Here is a 24,620-nt window from a genome sequence, read left to right as displayed (position 1 = left end):
AAGCATTCTTCTTCCACAGCATCGTGCTTTTGGGGATCTATAACTCTACTTCTCATTCTCACCCGAGGTCTGCGTGCCCTTTAAGTGTTGGTGCCCCCCCCCAAAGTTCTGCTCACAACTCTATTCCATGTTGTTTCATCCACACACCTTTGGCTTTACTCATCTCATATATGCCATACTCCACTCCAGACCCTTGTGTTTAACTGCTTCTGTTATTCCAGAGAAACTTTAATTTCAACATACCTGAAATCACACTGCATCTTTTGCCCACACTTCACTTTCTTTCATATTCCACACATATCTGTCACCAACTCCCAGCAATCCTACATTTTCACTCTTTACTCCCTCATTTCCATTCCCACGAACAATTCTTCCTTTCAGTCTTCATCTGAACCAATTCAATAAATCTTGAATTGGTCTTGCTGTTAGGTCCCCATATTTTCTGAACAAACTGCGGCCAACATGCTGACTAAACAGTTTAAAACCTAACCATGCTATTTATTACCTGCTCCAAATACTAGAGGATCAAGTTGAATTCCTTACTAAGCATTCCAGGCCGTTTGTAGCATAAAGAGTACAGGTTTCAACCTTTACGAGTTGTGTGTGTGTATGTATGTCTGTATAGTGGGGGGATGACAAAGAGAGGGAGTTCAGGTTTTTCATCTGGGTGGCTGAAGGGTTAAAAATGTTAAAATTATACTAATACAGGGTAGGTGCTCTCTTATTATGCCCCATGGTCCTACAGGATTACACTGAGTTCTTTGGATGCAGCTGGCCTGCTCCTTCCTGACTTGTTTCAGCTTGTGCCTTAACCAGACAGACCAAAGGTAGGGCTGTTTAATTCCTACTCATCCTTCAATATTATATACATTATATATATATACAATATTATACTTGAGTACCACTTCCATATCCAGCTTAGGTAGCTTGACACCGTAGGCAAGTAGCCACCACTTAAGTAGCAATCACTTCCTCTTCCCCATTCCCAGTGTACCCTCCCCATAGAGCTGATTGTGGCCCTTCTGATACTGCTGTAAAAAACCATTTGGTACTGAACTATTTCAGCAAGTATATGATTAGCTCCTTGAGGCCAGGTATTCATCTTTGTATGCCCATAGTCACCTGCAGGAGTTCTAATCATCAACTCTTTGGTAAATAAACATCCAAATTATAAGATATGTATAAACTAGGGGCAAAAAAATGAGCTTATAACTGTGTTTTCTGAAATAAGCATTAACCATTTTTTGTTGGAAAATTCAATCTCTTAGTTGAAGAAAAAATTCAAAGCAAGCATTTTATAAGAACTTTTTCTCAGGATAATTTAAAGAACACACTACCAGCCATGCACACTCATATGCAGTGGTTTATTCCTTGAAGATTTTGTGAGGATTAAATGAGATAATCTTTCTACTGGCCCCTCAGCACAGTGCCTGACACATAACAATCATTTAAAAAGTTGGTCTTTAACATTATTATAATCATTCATAGATCATGTTCATCCAGGTTCTTCTAAAATCTACATTACTGAGTCAACTATAATTACTGAGTCAACTATATCTGGCACTCTTAGAAATGGATGCACTCTTTCAGGCCACAGGATACAGTACAGTAGCCTGCCAAGGTGGACTGAAAACTTAAAGGAAGAAAAGGTCTCATTAACACGTGATAGTGGTTAGTTGGGTCCATGTTCATGTGTCAGTACCAAATTGCCTATTTAGAAAACTAACAAGCTGGCTTCGTAACACTGAGCATAGATGCTGTACTAGAAATCCTAGGTCCTCAACTATCAGAATAATTTTAAAAAACAATATAAGTTGGCAGTATTTTATATACTTGAAAGTCCATAATTTCCACGTGTTTTCATTCTAGCCTTGTAAACTTAGAGAACAGTTACAGTTATACACGGAAATGAAACAAATTAACAGGTTATATTTCCCGATCCTGATTTTGTTATTGAAGTAATTTGATATTTTATGATTATTTTGTAGTAAAACTTTTTCTGGCAAGTCTTACCTGGAATTAAAAAGTATTTAAAAGTTAAAACAAACTTACTAGCAAAAAAGAAACACTGTTTGTTCTAACAAAATTTATTATGCAGTAATTACAAAGATTAAAGACTCTCCCATCTCAAATAAAAATAACTGTTATAATTACACACATAATACAGTACCTTATAGAGTGATTCCAATAAATATCACAGGAAATACAGGGCATTTTCAATTGGAGAGACAAATACTTTCACCGTGTCTGACACAGGAAACCCTGTTCACATAACGATCTGCATAAGGTCATGCTTTTAGTAACAGTCCGCCTAGAACTGTGCCAAAGCAATTCTTTCAGAATGTGAAGTACCGGGCAAACCACTCCTGGCGCTGGGGATCTGGAGAAGCCACCGGGGAAGCTTCACTCTGAGGAGGACTGAATTCATAAAAAGAGAGACATGTAACCCAGCATTAAGCTGTTTTGCAAAATGAAGGGAAAAGCACATAAAACATCAGTGCAGATGACCACAACTGGTTCCCTACGTTAGGAGATGCATTTTAAAGATCTGCTACTTCCTCTACACTGGACTGTGTTCTCCACTCCATGAGAGTGCAGCAGCAGCTCAGATGAAGTCCGTGAAGGAGGAGCCACATTACAACAATTACAAGAAACAAAAAAATCAAACAGTTGAGTAAAGTCAGGTGACCTTCTTGGAATAAAAAAGTTCAGGAGGAACTGTAGGAAATAAGAGAGAACCAGGTAACATTCTTCTTGTCCAGCACCTTTTCTCTTTTAGTTAATTAAAAAAAACTTTTAGAATCTGACACAAGCATTTCTTACAGATGTGTCCTTAACTATAACTAAATTAAGTAATTAAACCATTGTATAATATTTTTTATATATGTATGTTTATATTAAACTTTCATAATTCCATAAGCAGATACTCTAGGGGAAAGGAGTACATTAAAATGCCCATTTCCCCTCCATCTTCAAAGTTATATAATTTATACTTATCTTAACTCTAACTAAAGATTCTTTGGGCTAGTTAAGAAAATAAAAGAATCCCTACCGTCTTTGGGGGAAATTACAAGGCACGCAACAATGTGTAATGGAAACTCCAGTAGTCATGTTCCTTGAGCCCATGCACATGCATCTTACTGATACCTGAACATACCCATGCACAAGGGAAAATAAGCAACACAAAGTATTTAGCAGGAGACACATTCAAAGGTGTATTTGACTATTTTTCATTCTTGCTATTTTTTTCTATTTAAAATAATGTCATTAACTAGTCATTAATCACTTAGCCTAGAAAAAAAAAGTAGTCAACCTGTATGATTATTACTAGTGACACTGAGACTTAGTAAGAATAAATCAAAAAATAAATTTTAAAATAGCACAAGATCAGTAATAGTAAGGTAAGCACAAAATGACAGCACTTTCTGACTAATTATTTAATGGATAAACAATTGGATTTCATTCAAATTTTACTTGTTAATACATTTATTCAAGGACTCTGAGATAAAACTGGAATAATAATTACAAATTTTTTTTTTCTAAATTTCCTACTTCTATCATTAAGTTCCCAGAGCTTATATATTTTTTATTTTGGCAATAAGTGCATATATATTTATAAATAAGCAAGAGAAAAATAAACAGATAAGAAACAAAAGCCACTTAATAAATAAAAAAAATCTTGAATTTCTGTAATAAGGGGGATGGATTATTAATGAAAAACTGGTGATAATTCTAAAAATGAAGCACCAGTCCATAAATATTAAAATTCTAAGCATATGAATTACATTAGTACCTCTTGAAGCATTTAGAAAATTGACAAGAAAATAGAAAAAATCTCTTTAACAGAGTTAAAAAGGAGTTCTCTAGAGAGGTAGTGAATATATTTTGAAAATATTTCACAGTAAAATTTCTTTTCCTAGGCTGTTCTTAAAGTAGTAGATTTCTGCAATGTAAGAAAGTAAATTTCTCAAGTTAAAAAAGAAAAGAAATCACTGGTGAGACGGGGCTCACCTCAAAAATGTCTTGGGCTCTTTGGGTGGCACTGGCTGTGGAAGTGGTTTGCTGCTGTTGAACTCAATATCGTGGACTGGAGAATTAGGAATGGGATCCAGGCGGTTAGGATGTCCATTGCCCACTCCACCAGATTCCAGAGCACTTAGATTGGGAACACTCACAAACCTGTTTGTTGGTGATTTATTGTTCTTCTTCTTTTGCTGTATTAAAAATAATACATGTGAGGACAGTCCCTGCATAAGGACGAATGAGAAAATAGGAACAATAGAAGATACAAATTTGGCATGGGAAAATTTTGGAAGCTGGATGTTAAGATGAACCAGTGTTACCCAAAGTGTGGTCTGGGGATCTTTGGAGGTGCTCTTTATCTACATGGAATCCTCACAGACAGACATGCTGCTAGGACAGAAAGAATGAGGAAGAAATGTTTAGGAATGTGGTTCATGGGGAGGAGAGGAGGGGGTGGAAAGAAGGCCAAGGGATAAAGAATACTGGGAGGAAAAGGGAAAGGGGGAAACAGTACATCTCACGGATACCATGAGGTCAAATGGGTTTGGGCTAAAATTAGGAGAAGGTGAAAAGTTAACAATTTTAAAAGAGAGGTCTGTGAACTTTAGCCATCTGTCAAAGGGAGGCAGTTCTTGCCTGGAAAATAAAAGGAATGAGAAAATGCTTGGCAAAGTAGTTTGAATCAAGTCTCACATTTCTACCTAAGACTTAGAGCTGACCTAGAGAAATAATTTGGTTTTAAATTCACTGCACCATCTCTCTGAAGAGGGAAGATGAAATCTGTATACTTAAGTCTCAATTACCAATTAACTGGTAGTATTACCATTAGCTCACAATCTTTGAAAAAAATTTAAAGGTTATAAAACAAAACCGATCAATGTTTATCTTTTAATTGGTCTTTAAAATTGATGGATGAAAAGAGCAATACAATTTCAGATTATTAAAATCTATCAGCTTTCAAATCATTAACTTTAGTCTCTATTCATCTGTAGATTCAATGAACATCATCTTGCTTTATGTAATAAAAATTAACATAAATGTGTGCTAATTTATGAAATAATTTTTGCAAAATGATTCCAGAGTTTGAAAAAAAATGCAATTAATAGACAAGATGGTCCTTTTCCTTTACTTATAATGATCTCAACTATCTAGACATTGTCCTTTGTCATTTTCTGTGAATCACAAAGTCTCTGAAAAGAAGCCTATTTTAGCATAACTGCAAAAACAAAGGAAGAACAATATCTTCTTCAGAATTATTTGTGAAAATTGAGTCCCTATTAGGAGTCAGAATTTACAAAGATGTATCTTTAGCATTTTCTTGTTCTAGTCATGAGAGGGCATAATTAAACCTACTTAAGGTTTCTATTTTAAGAAATCAAAAGTATCATTGGTAAACTTCTACAGTAATGGTTTTGTGGCTAAAAATGTAATTCCAATAAAATAGGTAAAAAGGAAATATTTCTAATCTTGTTTCAACAAGTCTCATAACCTAGCTTTTTAATTAAAAGCTTATTTCACCCTAAATAATGCATTTAAAAACTGAAACTAACTATATTCATTCATTCACCAATTATTTTTTTGAGAGGCCTTTATGTGCCAGGCACTGTTTTGGACTCCGGAGATACAGCTATAGGTTTCCTGACTTTAGTCATTCCATTTTGCAAATCATTCAAGTCATTCTGTTTTAATAAACATTTAAGTTTAAAGTTTGGAGCACTTTAAGTTGTGAAGAAAGGATAGATTCCATCTTCTTAATAGAGAAGTTTTGTGAGCTTTGAAAGCAGAAATTTTTCTGGCTAAGGGCCTAAGAGAAATTAGATATGATGTGCAAATTAATTAAATCTGAATCCAAAACATAGCTTTAGCATGGGCATTTTTATTTCTACTACTGATTTCTGCTAAAAGATATGTAATCCCTATAAAGCCCATATACATAATTATTTATTCTTTTTTTTTTTTTTTTTTTTTTTTTTTTTTTTTTTTTTTGCGGTATGCGGGCCTCTCACTGTTGTGGCCTCTCCCGTTGCGGAGCACAGGCTCCGGATGCGCAGGCCCAGCGGCCATGGCTCACGGGCCCAGCCGCTCCGTGGCATATGGGATCCTCCCAGACTGGGGCACGAACCCGTATCCCCTGCATCGGCAGGCGGACTCTCAACCACTGCGCCACCAGGGAGGCCCAATTATTTATTCTTTATTACTTGCTTTATTCACTAGAATAATTTGTAGTAGCTTATAGAAAACATGATGAAATTTTGCAACTGAACAAATATTTACTGAGTACCCACTATACCTATAGCACTATGATGGGAGTCATAGGAAGCTCGGGTACAAAGATGTATAAGACTTAGCCATGTCCATTTCATTTATCTGCAAGGCTCTTCTATCTGTCCTAAGACAGCAACAAAATGTAAGAATAGGTCATGTTCAATTTTAATTGTCAAGAAAGGTGATTAAGACTGTGAGAAGTAAGGCCCTCCTCTGAAGATTAGTGGGCAACAAAATACATGTCCAACCCAAGGCCCATTAAGATGGCAGGCCTTAAGTCAGGGAGAGCTGTTGGGTATACAGGGCTTGGAGTACTTTTCAAGACCCCATAGAGGACAGTGAACACTAAGGAAATGACAAGAAGTTATCCTGAGGATAAGTGAGTTTTCTTTTTTTTAAGAGATATAAAAAAACAAAATGGTATAAACAAGTTTTATAATATTAATAAAATACTATTTTAAGGAATATGAATTCTCAACAAATAAATGAATATTATTAGCATCTCATTTGAAAATGAGTATATAAAGAATTCATAGATTTTAGTCCTAGATTATTAAACTTAAGAAAACATTTTTTGGAAGCTTTATCTTCTGCTGCTCTACATATTTTATAAAAATTTTCATCAAGTTTTAAACCATACTCCTATTTTACAATGTTTACAGCACATACCTTAGTCAGTGGATTAATAACACCAACAGTAGGACTTGAGTTAAACACTTTGTTGAAGTTAGTTTCTCGATTGACTAATTCCAGCTGATAAAATTTATTATCCTCCTATGCAAAAGAATTACAAACATTTTCTGTTGAATATTTAAAAACTTAATTGTGTAAATGCCATTTCATTCAAAATTTAATATAAAACCCGAATGAAAATTTATATACCTTATTCAAAGATTTCTAGACCTGACTGTCAGGTCTAGAAATCTTAGAAATCTTAAAGTCTGCTGGTGGGTGAGTTTTCAACACATTTCAAACCCTGTGCTCCGGGATTCTTCTCTACCCTTTCATACCTTTTCCCTCCAAGGCTAAAGCTAAATGTTTTATTCGGCCCATCTCTTTTCCAGAGGGCTGACTGTGCATTTTGAGCAGGCTTAACCTGCATTCATGGAGCTGCTCTGTGCATGGCTGAGTTGTTTCCAGACATGAAGAGGGCACTATGGTATATCATTATTCTTGAGTACTGGAAAAAGTATTTGATCTTGCCTAATCTCCTCTGTGAGACATCAAAGTATTACAGCAATGGTAACCACAGAACAGAGAAAAAGTGAATGGCCCATGCAGAGATAAACCCTTTGCCTTTGGCTTCACCAACAGGTGCTAATTGAACAACCAGACTGTAGGAAGTAAACACATAAGTGAATGGATCACTGTGTGTGTGAAAGGCAGGGTTGTGTGCTCTAGGAGAACTAGATTTTCAACCCCCTCCTAGTTACCACTGACCATCATTAATCTCAGCCCATGTGCCTCACAGTCCACAGACTTAGGGTGTAGTGAAAAGAGTGTAGACCATTCCCTGGCTAGAATTGGAAAATCAACAGCTATTTCTAGCACAGATGAAACATAGTAATACATTTGCTAATTTCATATGTAGAATATAAGGTAATTTTTCATGAATCTACTGTTGTCAGATAGAGACAGAGCAAGCTATGATGCCTGTGCTCATGTTCACAAAGCCTGGAAAATTGGGTGCTTATTGGGATGAAGTAGCACATATTCTGTCTTTCCAATGCCTGCTCCTGGGCTCCATCTATGAACCCCAATCAACTACCTGTTGATTTTTGGCAGGAACTTCTAGTCCCATACAACAGGATGGCATTCCTAAATGCTAAGAGAAATATGTTAAGGAAAAAGGACTTCAGAAATAAATACTCTTAGGCTCTCTTTGCATGCTAATGTCCAAAGTTTTCATGAAGAGATCAATGAGTAAACAGAATGATTAGCATTCTATTTCTAGTTTTACTCTTATTTTTATTTGTTAGTGGCAGTAAAAAGCAATATTTTAATTATTGATCAGGTCATATAATTTTAGAAGACTCTGAAATGTTTTATGAATTTTAAAACATCTGTTATTTTTATTCTTGAGGAATAATGACTTTAATGAAGGCAGTGTATTTATTGTTAAATCTGTATTTTCTTCCTTGATGGACTTCTCAGAGCCGCTAACATCTCAGTGTGCACTGAGACTCTCAAGACAGCCTGTAGCTTTTCTTAGGCTAGAACCCTAAGAAAATAGAATCCTTTTTCCATGAAGTATGTCTTTGGATCAGGTTTTAGTGGGACACACTTTAGGAAGTTAACAGGACTAACTGGAAGTGTGCAATGCAGACTTGTGTGTGTATGTGTTGACCGTTCTTTCCCATCCAATTCTAATTCTACATGTACAATACACACACACACACTTCAATAGTAATATTAACTGTACACTGGCAATAACATATTATTAAACATTCAATATGTATTAAAAAGTATTTCTTTTTAAAAATTACTGAAAAAAGACACAATCTCCTTACCATAATACCAAATTTAAAATTACTTTGTATTTCTTATCCTCATTCATAAATATTTTAATAAACGTTCAATCACAATACATATATTTTGTACTTTCAACTTTTGTTTAGCATTACTTAAAAATATTTTCTCATGTTTTCCCAATCAACAGTCTACAGATTACTAACATGGTTACACCACAACCCCCTACCCCCCAAACCAAAACAACTTACCATTAGTTTCTTTATAACCTGATCTCTTTCTGTAAGCATGGCTTTTAATTCTCCAATCATCTGTAAATCTTCAGGTTTTGATTCTCTCATTAGATATTTTTCTTCCATCTCTTCTAGTCTAAAAACAAGAAAACCTTTCATTGATATGATGCAGACATTCTTTTGCAATGCCTATATTTTTCAAATTGGTTCAGTTGAACACACCAAAATTTAAAATCAAACTTTTTCCTTTAAAACTTGTAAGCATAATGACATGATTGCCTCAAGAGGTAGTGTTATGAAAGGCTCTCCAAGTGTAGATGATGTTATTAAAGGCTTTGCAGATTACTTTTGGAAGAATTCACTCATTTTTAAGTCATTTAAGTGTATATGGGAATGAGTTGAGGTATGCTCTGTAGAAGAAATAATATACTGAATAATACTAACCTAGCAATGCAGGCTTGATGCTGGAAATGTAGGCTTACTATTAGGAGAACTTACCACATATACGATATTGTGTGATGACAAAGTTTGTTAACATATATAAAAAGGACAGAAGATACAGAGGAAAGGGGTACAAAGGACACACACATATGACATCATTCTTTCCTGGTTTATGGGAAATGCAGTTTACAAATTCTGCATATCAGTTAACATAAACTGGAAAAAAACCCCCAGTTCATCGGATAAAAGAAGAATCGTATTTCCTTCTAGGCCTGTTCTGCCCTGAACGAAATGAGAAGGTAATAGAACTAAATGCCACTGAAGACTCTAGAATAGAGGCCATCTTTTATGAGCAGAGGTGCCATGGACCCTGCAGAGTCTAAGAATATAGCACAGGGCAGAATGAAGAGGATGCAAATGGAAACTGCTAGTGTAGTTTGAAAAAAGCACTCTTAAGTTTAGAAAATTCAAGTAATTGGAACAATTTTAAAACTTGTTTTCAAAATATGAAGAATAAACTAAGCTCAACAAAATTATGGTTAGTGAAGATTCACAGAAAAATTTATTCAGTCAACACATATTGAATAACTTCTAGATGATCTATTCTAGGTATCAGTGATCCACTCCCACCCTCCAGTTCCACAGGGGTACCAGAATCTGTGCATTTTAGTACTTTTAGTAAATTCCACTAACTCAGCTCAACCCAAAGACTTGGAGATAACATTTTTGGCTCCCTACCCAGCCCCATGGCTGAAGTTCTAATCTGGGAAGTAGGGAGGTATGAGGGAGAGGAAGTGTGGGGTTAGGGAGTGACTGTCTCAGGATCATTTGGGACTTCGTCAGTTCAGTGTGAGGCTAGTTTCACTATCTTCACTTTTGTTCTTCTGTGACAATTCACTGAGCTCATATAAAGTAACCTTGCATTTTATCATGATGTGGCATTATATGGGCAAAGGTTTATATTTTATGGGCAACGGTTTTGAAAAGCTTGAGAAATGTGGAAAAAGGCATTTGCGTTTCATACCAGAGTAGCCACAAGATGTCACTGGAGTACTTTATCAGTAAAAACAAGGTACAAGATTTTTGAACTGTTTCCTGCAGCTGAACAAAAATACTTGGTAGTAAATGGTCACTAAAAAACTCAATTTAAAGCCTTATTTAAAACTATTATGTCTTAGAATAATTCTGAATGTTGCTTTTTAAGTATGGAAAATTCAGAAAGCATCTTCTTGGGGTGTAAATAAATACATGTACTTCATTTGTAAAGTTAAAAAAAAAACAAACAATAAGTATTATGTCTTTTTGTTCCAGTACAATGAGAAGTTAAGGTAAAGTGAGTCTAAAATAGTCAGTTACTATCCCTGAACCACCTTTTTTGCATAATAAAGGTCTCTGAACTTAAATTCCAGTGTATGTTTTTGTTTAGTTTCAACATTCTTTACCCACAAAATTATTATCAGTTAATCTTCTCCACAAAATACCTTTACAACACCAAAAATTTTTTTTAAAGATACCTGGATAGTAAAGGGGAAAAAAAATTGATTAAACTGAAGAAACATCCATATAAACACAAATGGGAAAGCATTAAAGGAGAGAACAAGTAATATGATGTAGATTTAACCTGCAAACATATTCCAAGAATTATTAGTCTTTCAAAATCCTGATGGGGGAAGCACACTTCGTCCTCTTCTGATGCCCATTCACGCCAACACCGGGCAGTCAACATTTTCCCTTTCAGTTGCCCCACGCAACTCTCTAAGCCAGCTGCTTCCCAAAGACTAGGTGTGAACGACTAGTGATACAGGAGACAGTTTAGTTTGTTCTCCTTTAATCTTTCTGACCACGAGGAGAAAGTCTGTTTGGTTCTGTGTATCTTGACGGGTCTTCATAGCATATATGCTTATTACGCTGTTTCACAGCACTCAAGCAGGCCTCAAGCCTCAGTGCTAGCCAGGACCTAAGAACACTGTTGTATGTTCACAGACGTCACATTTATATAGTTATGGCTTAACTTCTATTTAGAAAAATGGATGAAATGTTTCAGTAGTGATAATGGTTTTACTGCAGAGTTAAAAAATTAACAGGAAAAGTTGATGAAGTTAAAACAAGTCAATTAAAAATATTAAGAAAGTAGTATCATAGGTAGCCAGAAATGACCAAATCCCCAAAGGCTATATAGGAAGGATTAAAGCCTGGGAAACACTGCCTTGAGGGAACCACACAAGTACACACAGACTTTTACTCAAAATACAGATTCCCATTAGAAGTAATACAAAGAGAGAACAGACAGAAGTAGAACATATAAAATTACTAATTAGGGTCACTGCTGGATTCTCCCCAGGCACGCACACCCTGATTTTTTTTTTTTTTTTTTTTGGCTCTGAGAATATATAGGTCAGTGTCTATGGTTCATGGATAACACAAACCAAAAATATGAATGCATAAAAAGCTGTATAAAAAAGTTTCCCAGTTGATAGTCCTTCCACACTTTTAAAATAAATAATTAACCCAAAAAAAATCAGTAGGTTGAGATTTTAGAGCCAAACAACAGTATTATTAGTCACTAATGACTAATTTCTAAAATATGACTAAATTCTAAAATAGCCATATCTATTTTAGAATTTTAATTGTATAAGATGAAAGAACTCTATTATACTGTCTCCTACAGCCTTAAGGAAAGGAAATATAGTAATTCAAGCAGCTTAATGTCAAACTTCTCTTTCCCATAAATTACAGGCACAGATTCAGACTTGTGACAATAGAACGACTTCATCCGTACCTCACAAGATTATGAAAATAAGCTGTATGGCAACTTAAAAATCAAATAACAACAACAAAAAACTATTAGGGTATTATAGATTAAAAAAACTCAAACAACTTTTAAGGAATAAGTAATTCTGGTGTGGTGGAGAGCTTCTTTTTAATCAGGTATTACTGACCTACTTAAAGTCCAAGTACAGAAACTCAAATGTTTCCCCCAAGAAGAAATTACCTTTTGGCTTCAGTATAGTGAGAAGTTAAGGTAAAATAACCCTAAACAATAATAATCTCTGAACCAAACTACCTTTTTTGCATAATAAAGACCTGCCATGACTCCAAGTTCTGTGTATATTTACAATTTAGCTTAAACAAAGTCCTTTAGAACAGCCCATTCTCATTTGTTTCTAAAACAAAAACCATGACATATTTCTTAGATACAGTGTTTTTACTAAGATACTATACCACTCAAGAAAATAAAACAATTTCTATAGCATATCTGAAAACCTAAGTAGACTTTAATACCCAGCACTAGAGAAGAGGATTTCTAGTAATAATTCCGTAAGAGACACAGAACTCTTACCACCATTTCAACGACGTTTAGAGGGTACAGTCCCTCCTTTAAACTTTTGTCCCCATTTCATTTCCCTGGAGTCCAACAAGGTTTGGGGCAGGGACAGAAGAAATGGCCAGCTGCTCCAGAGGCCCCTCCGCTGCAGCCTTCAAGTGCAGGCTGACCCGTGCTCCTCCAGTGCCTCCACCATACCCACCGCCAAGAACCCACAGGGCTTTGCCGATTTTGAAGTTTTAAAGTCAGCAAGCAGTTGATTAGGAACTTAGTAGGGTACCCTTAGTTCTCTGAAACAGGCTGAGAATAGTTCAAAAGTTGTTCTCCCCAGTTCCTTAAACTGGAATGGACCCTCCCTGCTTGCCATCTGTTTAAATCCAAACCATTCAGCAGATCCCAGCAGGCTGCATTTGAGGATATGCGCCAGAAATATCCACCTGTCTAAAACTGTGCTTTTCAATATGGAGGCCACTAGCCCATATGTGGCTATTTACATTTAAATTAATTAAAATTAAATGAAGTTAAAAATTCAGTTCCTTGGTTGCACCAGCCACTGTTCAAGTGCTCAACAGCCTTTGTGGCTAGCAGCTACTATACCGGACAGAGCAGATACAGCACATTTTTGTCATTACAGAAAAATCTACTAGACATTGCTAGCCTAAATACAGTTGTATATGTGTTTGTTTTTAACTAAATGAGTAGATACCTAAAACTAGAGGTTAATTACATAATGACAGCAGGTGAAGAAAGAAATATGATCGGTTAGCATAGACCTAGTTGAAGTAGAAAACAAATGGTAGATCTAGAAAAACATAAAATATTTGACTTATGAGTAACACTAATCCTTTGATTAAAAATGAATATTAAAATACTAAATTATTTTCTATCTACTGAAAGTTCATAATGCGCAAAACCATAAAAAATGGAATAAAGTTAAAACAAAGATATAACCCTTACTCTTTGTAACGTAACATTTCTAAGGAGACCGGACACACAGACGGACAGAGGTTATTCTTTCTGTGAGCATGTTTTCTCAGAGTATGAAGAGGGGGATATCAGGATTTTAGCCTCTGCATGATAAACAACACTGTGGTCACTGGGGTTCATTGTAACTCATCTCTTCAAAATGCCTGAGATTATGAGCTTTTCGACACAGCAGGTGTGCAAGCTCTTACTGCAGCTCACAGATTTAAAAATTACCCCCAATAACTGTAAACACCCAGAATCACTGTGACTGGGGAAATGACCTCATGAGTCTCTTTACCATTTCAAGGGTAACTTTATGAAGTGGTAAATATTATAGGGAATCCTCAAAGATTTTATTTGTGAAATATTCATTGAGTGCCTACTGATGTGAAAATTCTGTATGTGTCCATTAGAAAGAACACCTCACCTCAGAGGCCTCTGAAGTAAATGCCAGTGACTGGGAGGGTCTGTTTTCTGTTTCAGCTGAAGTGAATGTGGGCATATGTGGTACAAATTTAACAAGACTTACTGTGAGGCTTAGCTGGTTAAATGGATGAAATGCGAGATGATTTTTAGATTGGAGGAAGGCAATAGGTAGGAATGACATAGAAGGTTATTCTAGACTGTAGAGGATAACACAGGAGACTCCTAGAAGGAAACTGTGAGGGTCAGTGTGGCTGACACAAAGGTAGCAGACAGGGAATACGGGTGGCTGTGGGATGAGGCAGGAGATGGCACGCTGGAGCTAAGAGTTTAAGTTTGACTTTGACACTGAGGGTAATGGGATTAAGTCACTATTTTGACTTTATTGAAGTATATGGAGATATGTATATTTTTTTATGAAGGCTTTTTAATTGATTGGAAGAGGAGAGACTGAAAGTGAATAAACCATTGCAGCAGCTTAGAGTAAATTATTTCTGAGATAACTTAAACTGGACCACAGTTTAGGCCACAGAGATGGAGTGAATGCCAGGTGCATTAGCTATAGAAGTTTATAAGTAAGTGTGTAGGAAAGAGAGGGGCTATTAAATATTTTTTAAAACATAAAGCAATAATTACAACTTTGGCTTTTAATGATATTGGAGGTACTATATATGAGTACTAACTTTGTGATGTTTTACATTTATTGATTTTTAAAATCATAACACAATCCAATGCTTGTTGTAGGAACTCAAACGTGTAAGTAGAGTATGTAAAATAAAGAGGGAGTGTTTGCTCTTCTCCGTCTCCAGTACCTCCTAATCCAGTCCACAGATGGAATCACTACCATTAAAATTTGTATTTGTTTCTTTAAGATCTTTTGATACTTTTGTAAAATATGTATTATTAGTGTATATATAGGGTCATAATAACCCCATTGGTCACAATATGCTCTTTTTGCTTAACACTATAGAATGGGTATCTTTTGAGTTTTCACCATGGCATGATAGTTCATGATCCTGAGGGACAGTCTTTGGACAAATATTGTCCTAGTAGAACCATAGCAGTAGCAGCTGATAAAACATAATTGTTCAACTGCCTTCTTGTAATTAAAGAATATATCATATTGCAGTTACCATCTGTAAATACAGCGCTTAAGTTTTCTTTTTGAAGTATCATTTAATTAGATTCAAAAGACTAGCTAATCTGAGGTTAGACACAGTGCTCCTCAGTTTATTCTCCACACATGAATTTTCTTTAATATAATGCGACTTACGACACTTGTAAAGCTGCATTTATTTCCTTGAGTAGCTCGTTAGTCTTATTAAAATCTGCCCGCATGATATTTTTCTCTCTGAGGTGGTCTGCTGTCATGACATCCAGCTCTTTTTCAAGTCTCTTGTTTAAATCTTGTTCATGCAACCTGTTTAATTTATTTTTAGTTAAGAAAACGTTATTCTGAAGTCGAGCTTTCAAAACTTTCTATATTCTAACAGACTTGAAATGGTTTTAGGTATAATATACAGAAAATCAGTGGAAACAGCCTAAAGTAAAGTACTTACTTTGCTCTAATCTTCTAGCTTGTTAAAGTTGTCTCCTTTAATGCTTTTTAAAATAACATTTTTAAAAGATTTTAGTTAATTACATACAATTTCCAAAGTTAGTGAATGTATGTACATGTTTCAAAATATAAACATTTCTTCTACATCCAAATTATAACATAGTCAACAAATAAAGTAAAAAGTAGTCCTCAATATCTTACTAGAAGGCTATCTAGTCATAAAAATAGGCATGTATTGCTAAATACCATTGCAATAGTCTTTCAGGTAACACTGCAAATTCCTTCTGTGGTGACTGAAGGCATACCTCATCTGTTGGTTGGATTCACTCCTTATTCTGAGAATTTCTTTTCCCTTAAATTCCAGTTCTTTGGTTAGGGCATTTATATTTTCATGAAGGTGCTGTACTTCTTTATCCAAGTCTGAGATGTGATGCTCTCTGTGCCTTACTTCATCTTGTAGATCTGTTATTCTACACATGTGCTCCTTACTCTGAAAAATACAAATAGTTCTTAAAAGTTTTCTGCATATTTACATTCTGTGTTTAAGGGAAAGAAAATGACATACTGGAATGTCAAACGTAAATCTGACATTGCTTCAAAAGCAAACTGCTGAAATAAGGAAACCTCGAGGCCTCCCCTATTTTCATATATCAATATATAAGAAGTGTTTATATGGATGCAGCTTAAATAGTTTCGGGGCCACAGGGGACCCAAAAGACCATATAAGCACATCTCCCTCATTTTACTGATGAAGAAACCAATACCCAAGAGATGATTTGTCCAAGGATGATCTATAATCAATGGCAGAGCTGATATTAGAATACAGGGCTCTTAAGTACTCAGTAAGTTACATGGTCTTGCAGTAAAATGCTGGTGGCATCGTCCTTTAATTTAAAAAGGACCTGCATCTATGGAGGCCATCCCAATATATACACATCCCATTGCTTAGAAGACTCTGTCTGCTTCATTCTGGTCTAGTAGTTATCCTGTCAGACAGATAAGCTCCCTTCCATTTTCCTACAAGTCACTGTTTTCTGCAAATTCTGCAGGCCTAGACATTGTCAATTTCAGCAGCAGCCTAGTTGGAGAGAACATAAGTTCCCTCCATGGTTATAACGTGGCTCATTTAAAACTTTCTAGTAATGAAGAAAAATTTGAGCTGATCATTTAACATATTTGAAGCCTGACAAAGTGAAAGTCGTAAGTAATAAACTAATAAACAGGGAATAGCCTTCATTGTACTATGACTAGAAATCCATTCATCCAGACATACATTCAGGATCACAAACTATCTAATTAAAGAAAGTACACTTGGCTAATGAGCAAAATTTAAAAAGTGTGAATAGTAGCTGTGCTAGTGATATGGAAATACATAAATTATCTTTTTTCTCCTGAGGACCTGCTACTTCAATAGCTGTGCTATCTGATATGGCTGTTTAAATTAACTGAAATTAATTAAATAAATTAGTAAAAATTAATTAAAAATTCAGGTCCTTGGTCACACTAGACATGTTTGGCTTGTGACTATCATAGTGGATAGCACAGATATAGACGAGGTCCCTCATCATGGAAAGTTCTACTGGACAGACACTGCTGTTTTATAGTATTCTGTTTTCACTCTTTGTATTATTTATATTTCATTGTTCACTCAAGATGCAAATAAAATTCAAAATATTCAATTAAAAGGTCATAAAATAAACTGACCATTATACTAGTGTTGAATTACCTAACTCCCTTTAAAAATAAAACTCTTTAATATAGATAGTAAATAATTACTAGTGAAAATACTAGTTATTACAAAATAATTTTCAGAAAACTGTGAACATTCAAATCTATTCATTTATTTAAGAAGACATCACAGAACAGAATGTTCTTTACCTGTCTTCTGCTGATATCTATGCTTCTCTCTAATTCTATTTTAGCGGCTGCCAATTCTTGATGATGATTATGCCGTAATAAATCAATTTCAGCTGCATGTTGATGGTTTAGTTCTGAGCGTAAAGAAGCTGGAATCCAAGGAAAAAAGATTGTGTATTTTTTAAATATTAGTATTTTAGATAAAAATCATAAAAATTAGAGTATTTTTTAAAATTAGGACACATATTCCCATTAAAATATCATAGGATTGTCTATGCTTCTTAAAATACTACATACTATCATAAAATATAAATTTAGAGGTCATCTGGCTTTGAAGAGGATAAGAAAGTTTTCAGCTGCTCAAATGGATCAAGGTTTTCTATACATGTTTTCAGTTTGCAAGTAAGGTGCTAATGGAGAGGAAATTTTTAACTCTTCTCACTCACTAGTAGAATAACACATTTTAGAGTTGAACGGTACTATAACGTATATTTAGGAGGCAACTTCCCACCCACATAAGACTTCTTCCATGATATCCCTCAAAGATGTTAAGCACTATCTGGTGAGTGTTCTTAGGGATTTGGAAGTCATTATTTTTATCTGAATTTGAGATTATTTCATATAATCCACACTTACTGAATGCCAGGCACTATACTATGGGAGAATAAAATATGACCCTGTTCTTATACCTGCACAGGCTAGAGGGAAGGGCATCAAGGAGTTAGGTGGGATGTCAGAGATGAACATTATAATGAAATACAGTGTTTCAGTTATAATGAAAGCAGGGTGGTGTAAGAACCCAGATTTCCTAGGAGAGGGAAACTGGGGATGCTATCAACAAAGGAATTGTCATGGTAACACAGTCTGAAAGACTGAGCTGGCGTTCTCCAAGTGGAGAAAGATAAAAGCATTCAGGAAGGAGTAACATATGCAAAAGCAGAAAAAACCCGCTCTGTCAGACAAGCTATAAGAACTTTGGTATGGCAGGCACCCACAGAGCAAGTGGTCATATTGGAAAGAAAATGGAGCCCAGCCTCAGAAAGTTTCAGTACAAAATGATTTTCACTCCATGTTTAGATTCATGGCCCTCAAACTAAGATGTGTGTGGCAGTGTGCCTGAGGGACTTTTAGAGTACACATGACCATCTTCCAAAACACGAATTTTACATGAAGATTTTTGGAAAAGCCACTGTTTTTAATGTTAACACTGAATATATGAGTAAAATACAAGTTACACATTTCAAAGCTAAAACATGAGACTTCAAAGAAATGCTGTGCTTGTAGCAAGTCAATTTAGGCTCCTCCTGAGACCCTCATGTAGGGCATAAGTTCAGTTTCCCTTGGTGTTAAGGGCTGCCTCAGTGGAAAAATTGACAGGACCTGGGGAAGGATATGAGGAATCACTGAAGGATTTAAAGTGGGGAAATCACATGGTGAGATTTGAGTCTTGCAAAAATTAACCCAACTGGGGCTTCCCTGGTGGCGCAGTGGTTGGGAGTCCACCTGCCGATGCAGGGGACATGGGTTTGTGCCCCGGTCTGGGAGGATCCCACATGCCGCGGAGCGGCTGGGCCCGTGGGCCATGGCCACTGAGCCTGCACGTCCGGAGCCTGTGATCCGCGACGGAAGAGGCTGCAGCAGTGACAGGCCCGCGTACCGCGAGAAAAAAAAAAAAAAAAACCCAACTGGAGTTTGGAGAATGGACTGTGGGAAGGAAGATCAGAAAGAAGGTGAGAAATGATACGACCATGAATTACGGGTGGCGAAAGGATGAAAGGAGGAAACAGATACAGAGAATATTTAAGAGGAGGAAATAACATGATGTGCAAGCGAAAGAAAAAAGGTTGAATGCATCTCCCAGATTCGTGGTTTTGGCAACTCAGTAAACAGTGATATCATAAATTCAAGTGGGAGGTATGGGAATGGAAATATATTTTAGACCTGAGGGAGATGGTGAGCTAATATTTTAAAACAGAGTGTGAGTTAGAATATCTAACAGTCTAATAAGCAGTATAAAATATAAATCTAATTCACAAGGAAAGTAGATTGGTCTAGAAATACATATTTGGAGTCACAAGCACAACAGATGGCCGTTGAAGCCATAGATGTGTGTGTAGAAATAGAAACAATAAAATTGGAAAAGAAGATACACAAATGGCAAATGAGCACATGGAAGAATGTTCAACACCATTAGCCATTAGGGAAATGCAAAGTAAAATTCACAATGAGATATCACTACACTCCTACCAGAATGGCTAAAATAACAAAATAATGACAACATCAAATGCTGGTGAGGATGTGAAGAAACTGGATCATTCATACATTGCTGGTGGGGATGTAAAATGGTATAATCACTCTGGAAAACAGTGGCAGTTTCTTAAAAAACTAAACATACAATTATCATATGACCCAGCAACTCAACTCCTGGGCATTTAACCCAAAGAAATAAAAACTTAAACTTGCACACAACTGAAAACACACAGATGTCCTTCAGTGGGTAAAGGACAACAAATATGGTAGGTCAATACCATGGAGTACTACTTAGCAATAAAAAGGGGCAAACTACTGACACATACAACAACCTGCATGAATCTCCAGAGAATTATGCTGAGTGAAAAAAGCCAATCTCAAAAGGTTACATATCGTACAATTCCGTTTACAACATTCTTAAAATGACAACATTATAGAAATGGAGAAGAGATTAATGGTGAGGGGAGGGAGTGAAGTACATGTGGCTATAAACGGGCAGCAGGAATACCATGGTGATGGGAATGTTCTGTGTCTTGACAGTATCAATGTCAACATCCTGGCTGTGACATGCACTTTAGTTTTGAAAATGTTACCATTGAAAGAAACTGGGTAAAAGGTTCAGAGGATCTCTCTGTGCTATTTCTTATAATCTCATGTGCATCTACAATTATCTCAAAATAAAAAGTTTAAGAAACCACAAAAACTTTTTTGACTACAAAGACAAATGTATTTAAATCATGTTTCAGTGGATACAAGTTCCAACACTTCGCCCATTTTTACCTCTCCTCGGGAAGAGGAGAGAGCTATAACGACTTGGCCTAGAACTCCCAGCAATAATAGAGAAGATGAATTGGGTCAATTGGTTTTCCCTTTGAGGCCCCAAATATTCATAACACTTTGGTCTTCTTTGTTCTCAGTTCTTACTTAGAAAAGAGTGTGCCACTGAGGTGTGACAAAAGATGTCAAAAACATTAGGAGAATTTGGAAAAAACACAAACAGAAGGAAAATGAGATGACCGGAATAAAAAGTCATTGAATGACACTAAAAAACAAAAAATCCTTTAAATACATATTCAGTATTTCTTCCAAACTCAATTGATCTCCTATAAAAACTATAGTGATTTTAATACCTTAAAGATAAAAGTCCTATTTAATAAAAAATCTGGAAAATATCCAAACAAAAAGTCAGACCTAGACATGACTTTTCTCATTAAAACAAAATCCTTAAGTGGAAAAAAAAACCCAATATGATGATCTAGTCTAAAGACATGTGGCTCCATCCTTATCTATTCCTTTCAGTCACTGGATAGTGGGAAGCCTGAATGTTCTGACTCCATTTAGTCCCTTAATGACAAATGGAAGCACCACTGCATGTTGCTTACACAGCCCGAGTATGGAGAACGTTGAGGGGACCTCAATTTACTGTTTGTGTTCTATCCATTCTACTCTGCCATACTTGCTCCTTCATCCAGTAACTTCAAATAAAATATGAACAACAGTTAGATATTCATTTTGATGTTTCAAAAATTAAGAATAAAACTGTGATTTCTTGCTGAATTTTAAGTTAGAAGGATGTAAAAATAAATATGACAGGATTATAATCTTTTCAAAGTACCAAGCATAGCCTTTCCTTCATCTTCTAATTCAAACCGAAGCGTCTGAAGTTCCTGTTCCATTTCTATCCGGAAGCCCTCCATTGACTCTCTGTGTGCATCTTTTAATGATTGAAGCTCTGCAGAATGTTTCTGTTGTAAATGATTTTCAAGAGCCTAGAATAAGAGAAACGTATTCAAATTATGCTAGAATATAGGAAAGGAAATGGAAACAAAATAGAAAAATTACTAAAACTCAGTTATTATTCAAGGAAAACAAGTTTTTAAAATTCATTTTCACGAAAATTAGATATAAGATGATCATCATTGGAAAATAAATTAGTAGGTTCACTTCAGTAGAATAATCATCATGAAATCAGGTTGAGTCAATATACAGTGTTTGAATTGGGATACAGACCCTTTACCTAAGGCAGTTTTCAAATAAAGCTGTTTTCTGAAGCTCCTAAGGGACATAAACCACCTAAAATTAATGAATAATTCCTCTGTGTGCAGACTTAGACTTAGGAAAGAGGTGGGGGAGGGCACATCAGAAAAGATCTCCTTCTGATCAGGAAGAGAGAGACGAGGGCTTTTCCTATTCCAACCTTAACAAAATGTTTGTAGCTATTTTCTGTCATTCTTTGCTCCTGCATTTGTGAACAGAAGCAAAAGCTGAGAGGAGGTAGCTGGAAAAGTGAACTAAAGCCCTTCATGCGATTAATTTTAAAAGCCTAGCCAGAGAGAACAGACTACACGTGGCCAAGACGAAGAGAAGATATATGGCCACGAGAAAAAACACAGAGCTCAGGGTACTTCAAGTTTAGAGTGAACTGTAGCACTCAGCCAGGAAGGGTTTTCCTTACTATAATCTATAACATGAAAGGTTTCTGAGAAAGATACCACATTATAACTAGGGCTGTGTTTCTTCAATCACTACTCTAAAATGCTGCTTTTAAAAATTATTATTTGACTACTTATGTTCTTTCTGAAACGTACAGCGTAAGTCCCTTTGGATACAGGTAAAATAAAGGACTTCTCCTATAGACAACATGACTCAGGTAAGCTTGGCTACCTAATGACAGACAATAAAACTGCCAGTTCTATGGGCCTCCCTGGTGGCGCAGTGGTTGAGAGTCCGCCTGCCGATGCAGGGGATACGGGTTCGTGCCCCGGTCTGGGAGGATCCCATATGCCGCGGAGCGGCTGGGCCCGTGAGCCATGGCCGCTGGGCCTGCGCATCCGGAGCCTGTGCTCCGCAACGGGGGAGGCCACAACAGTGAGAGGCCCGCATACCGCAAAAAGAAAAAACAAACAAACAAACAAACAAAAAAACCCTGCCAGTTCTGAAAAGACTGAATGTGTAAAATTAAAGCACTGATATGAAAGCTTACAAGTTATCACAGTTCACAAATGGAATCCAATGAATAGATTATTTAGTAATGCGAACAGGTCGAATTTTTAACCAAAGGAACTTCCTTGATTTTCTGGACAAGATCAATACACTACAACTTATTGTACAGGCAAATGAGTTGTTTTTAAAAGGATATGACTTTTTTGTTTTAACAATCTTTAAATTACATACCATTTCTTAAAAGAGTATCTATACCCAAATAAAGGATTAAAAATGTGTATCTGTAATAAGTATACATGGTGAAAATTACTGTTAGTAACACTATCAAATCTTTATCTTTATCCATAAGGTCCCTAGAAGAAATTGAAAAATACAGTGTTAAGAAGTGAACTAAAAAAAAAAAACTAAAAAAAAAAACTAAAAACAAACAAACAAACAAAAGAAGTGAACTAAACCAAAATTAATCACACTAAAGCTATGTCAAACTAACATTTTAACACAGAACTAAATAATAGATATGGGGCGATTCTGGCATATAATTAAACAAATAATGTATCTGTTTAAGTCTTTTTTTAGTGATTTATTTGTATCACTACTTTTCATATAGCTGTTAGGGCTGTATATAGAGAACTATACTATTTTAAAATGTCTCCCATTTCGACTCATTGTGAATTCTGTACATAAGAAAAAGTATGAGGGACAAAAATGTGAGATTAAAAAATACAAATTCCTTGGGTACATGTGTCTTTTGTAGATCCAGACTTAAGGAGAAAAATTAAAAATTTGATGAAAGACTATTGTAAGTTCAAGATAGTATTAAGTGATTACAGTGGTTACAACTAAATTTATTTAATCACTGCTAACATATGACAAGCCAGACGGTGTATTAGTTTCATCATGAACTTGGCAAAATCATGGGAAACAGAAATAAAATTTGTCTGCTATAGTGTATAATTAGTGTCTGTGTTTAATTACTGTGACCCCCTACAAGAAGTCATAGACTAGAAAACACAAATAAAGCAATATATAATTTTTTGGAGCAAAAAATGAACTCTTTAAAATTAGAAGGCTAACAATTATTAGGCTGTTGATTACATTTGAACATATGTCACTTTAAACTTACTCTTTGTTCCTTTTCCTTTTCTTCTTCCATAGTTTGAAATGCAAGGACATGTGCTTCTTGTAAAGATTTATGTCTTTGTTGATGCTGTTCCTCTAATTCTTCAAGCTCTTGTGTAAGTCGTTGTCGTTCTTGTGTAAACTGGGCTTGCAGTTGCTGCAAAGAGGACTGAGACTGGGAAAGCTGCATCTCCAGATTGTGTTTCAGCAAGGAAATCTATGCCACAGAATGGTACACAAAGAAGAATAAATACAAGGCATGTTTCACATATTGCCTGTCTAAGGAAAAAAGCATTTCAAAGATACTAACAAAAGCAAAATAATTGCCTTAACAAAATGTCCATTTAACATGTTTTATAATATATCATAGATAACTAATCTTTAGGTATTACCACTTTTATTCTGTTTTCAGTAATTATCCTAAAAATAGACTGTTTTAGTGGTATTACGCTTGTAGACTCTCTAAAGAACACTGCAGCCCACATTTAAAAATACAACAAATACCTATGCTGCACTGCAACAAAAATTCATCATGTGAAATAAAAACAAAGATAGCTAACGTATTTACTAGGTTATGGTCACTTTACGGAATCACACTATCTAGTATGAGAAGTTAAACTGCTTATTTTTGAGGCAGCAAAGTTGAGTAGTTAGGACTGTGGGCTCTGAGTTAAAATTGTAGCTCTGCCACTTGTCACTGTCAACACCTCACCAGGCTGTGTCAGAGGGGAAAGTGTTACTACACACA

The 24,620-nt window shown here is 35.7% G+C and overlaps 1 protein-coding gene across 4 annotated transcripts in view; it reads right to left on the bottom strand.

Moving 5' to 3' along the window:
- Positions 1–2,071: 2,071 nt before the first annotated feature.
- The window catches only part of FAM184A (family with sequence similarity 184 member A), a 180,187-nt gene continuing 157,638 nt past the window's right edge, over positions 2,072–24,620 (bottom strand). For 2 of the 4 annotated variants that reach the window (XM_082633921.1, XM_082633920.1), the window contains exons 10-18: positions 23,877–24,089; positions 21,426–21,579; positions 17,582–17,709; positions 16,009–16,193; positions 15,419–15,565; positions 9,009–9,126; positions 6,958–7,062; positions 4,012–4,214; positions 2,072–2,418 (exon numbers count right to left, since the gene is read on the bottom strand). In XM_082633921.1, coding sequence (XP_082490047.1) covers positions 2,337–2,418; positions 4,012–4,214; positions 6,958–7,062; positions 9,009–9,126; positions 15,419–15,565; positions 16,009–16,193; positions 17,582–17,709; positions 21,426–21,579; positions 23,877–24,089 — 1,335 coding nt within the window. In that variant the 3' untranslated portion in view covers positions 2,072–2,336. The remainder of the gene's footprint in view (positions 2,419–4,011; positions 4,215–6,957; positions 7,063–9,008; positions 9,127–15,418; positions 15,566–16,008; positions 16,194–17,581; positions 17,710–21,425; positions 21,580–23,876; positions 24,090–24,620) is intronic. The other 2 variants (XM_082633923.1, XM_082633922.1) reach the window with 2 other exon arrangements.

Source organism: Mesoplodon mirus (genome assembly GCF_964341445.2).
Source record: "Mesoplodon mirus genome assembly, chromosome: 10".
In the NCBI taxonomy this organism is placed as follows: Eukaryota; Metazoa; Chordata; class Mammalia; order Artiodactyla; family Ziphiidae; genus Mesoplodon; species Mesoplodon mirus.
This window is presented reverse-complemented; position numbering and strand designations above follow the sequence as displayed.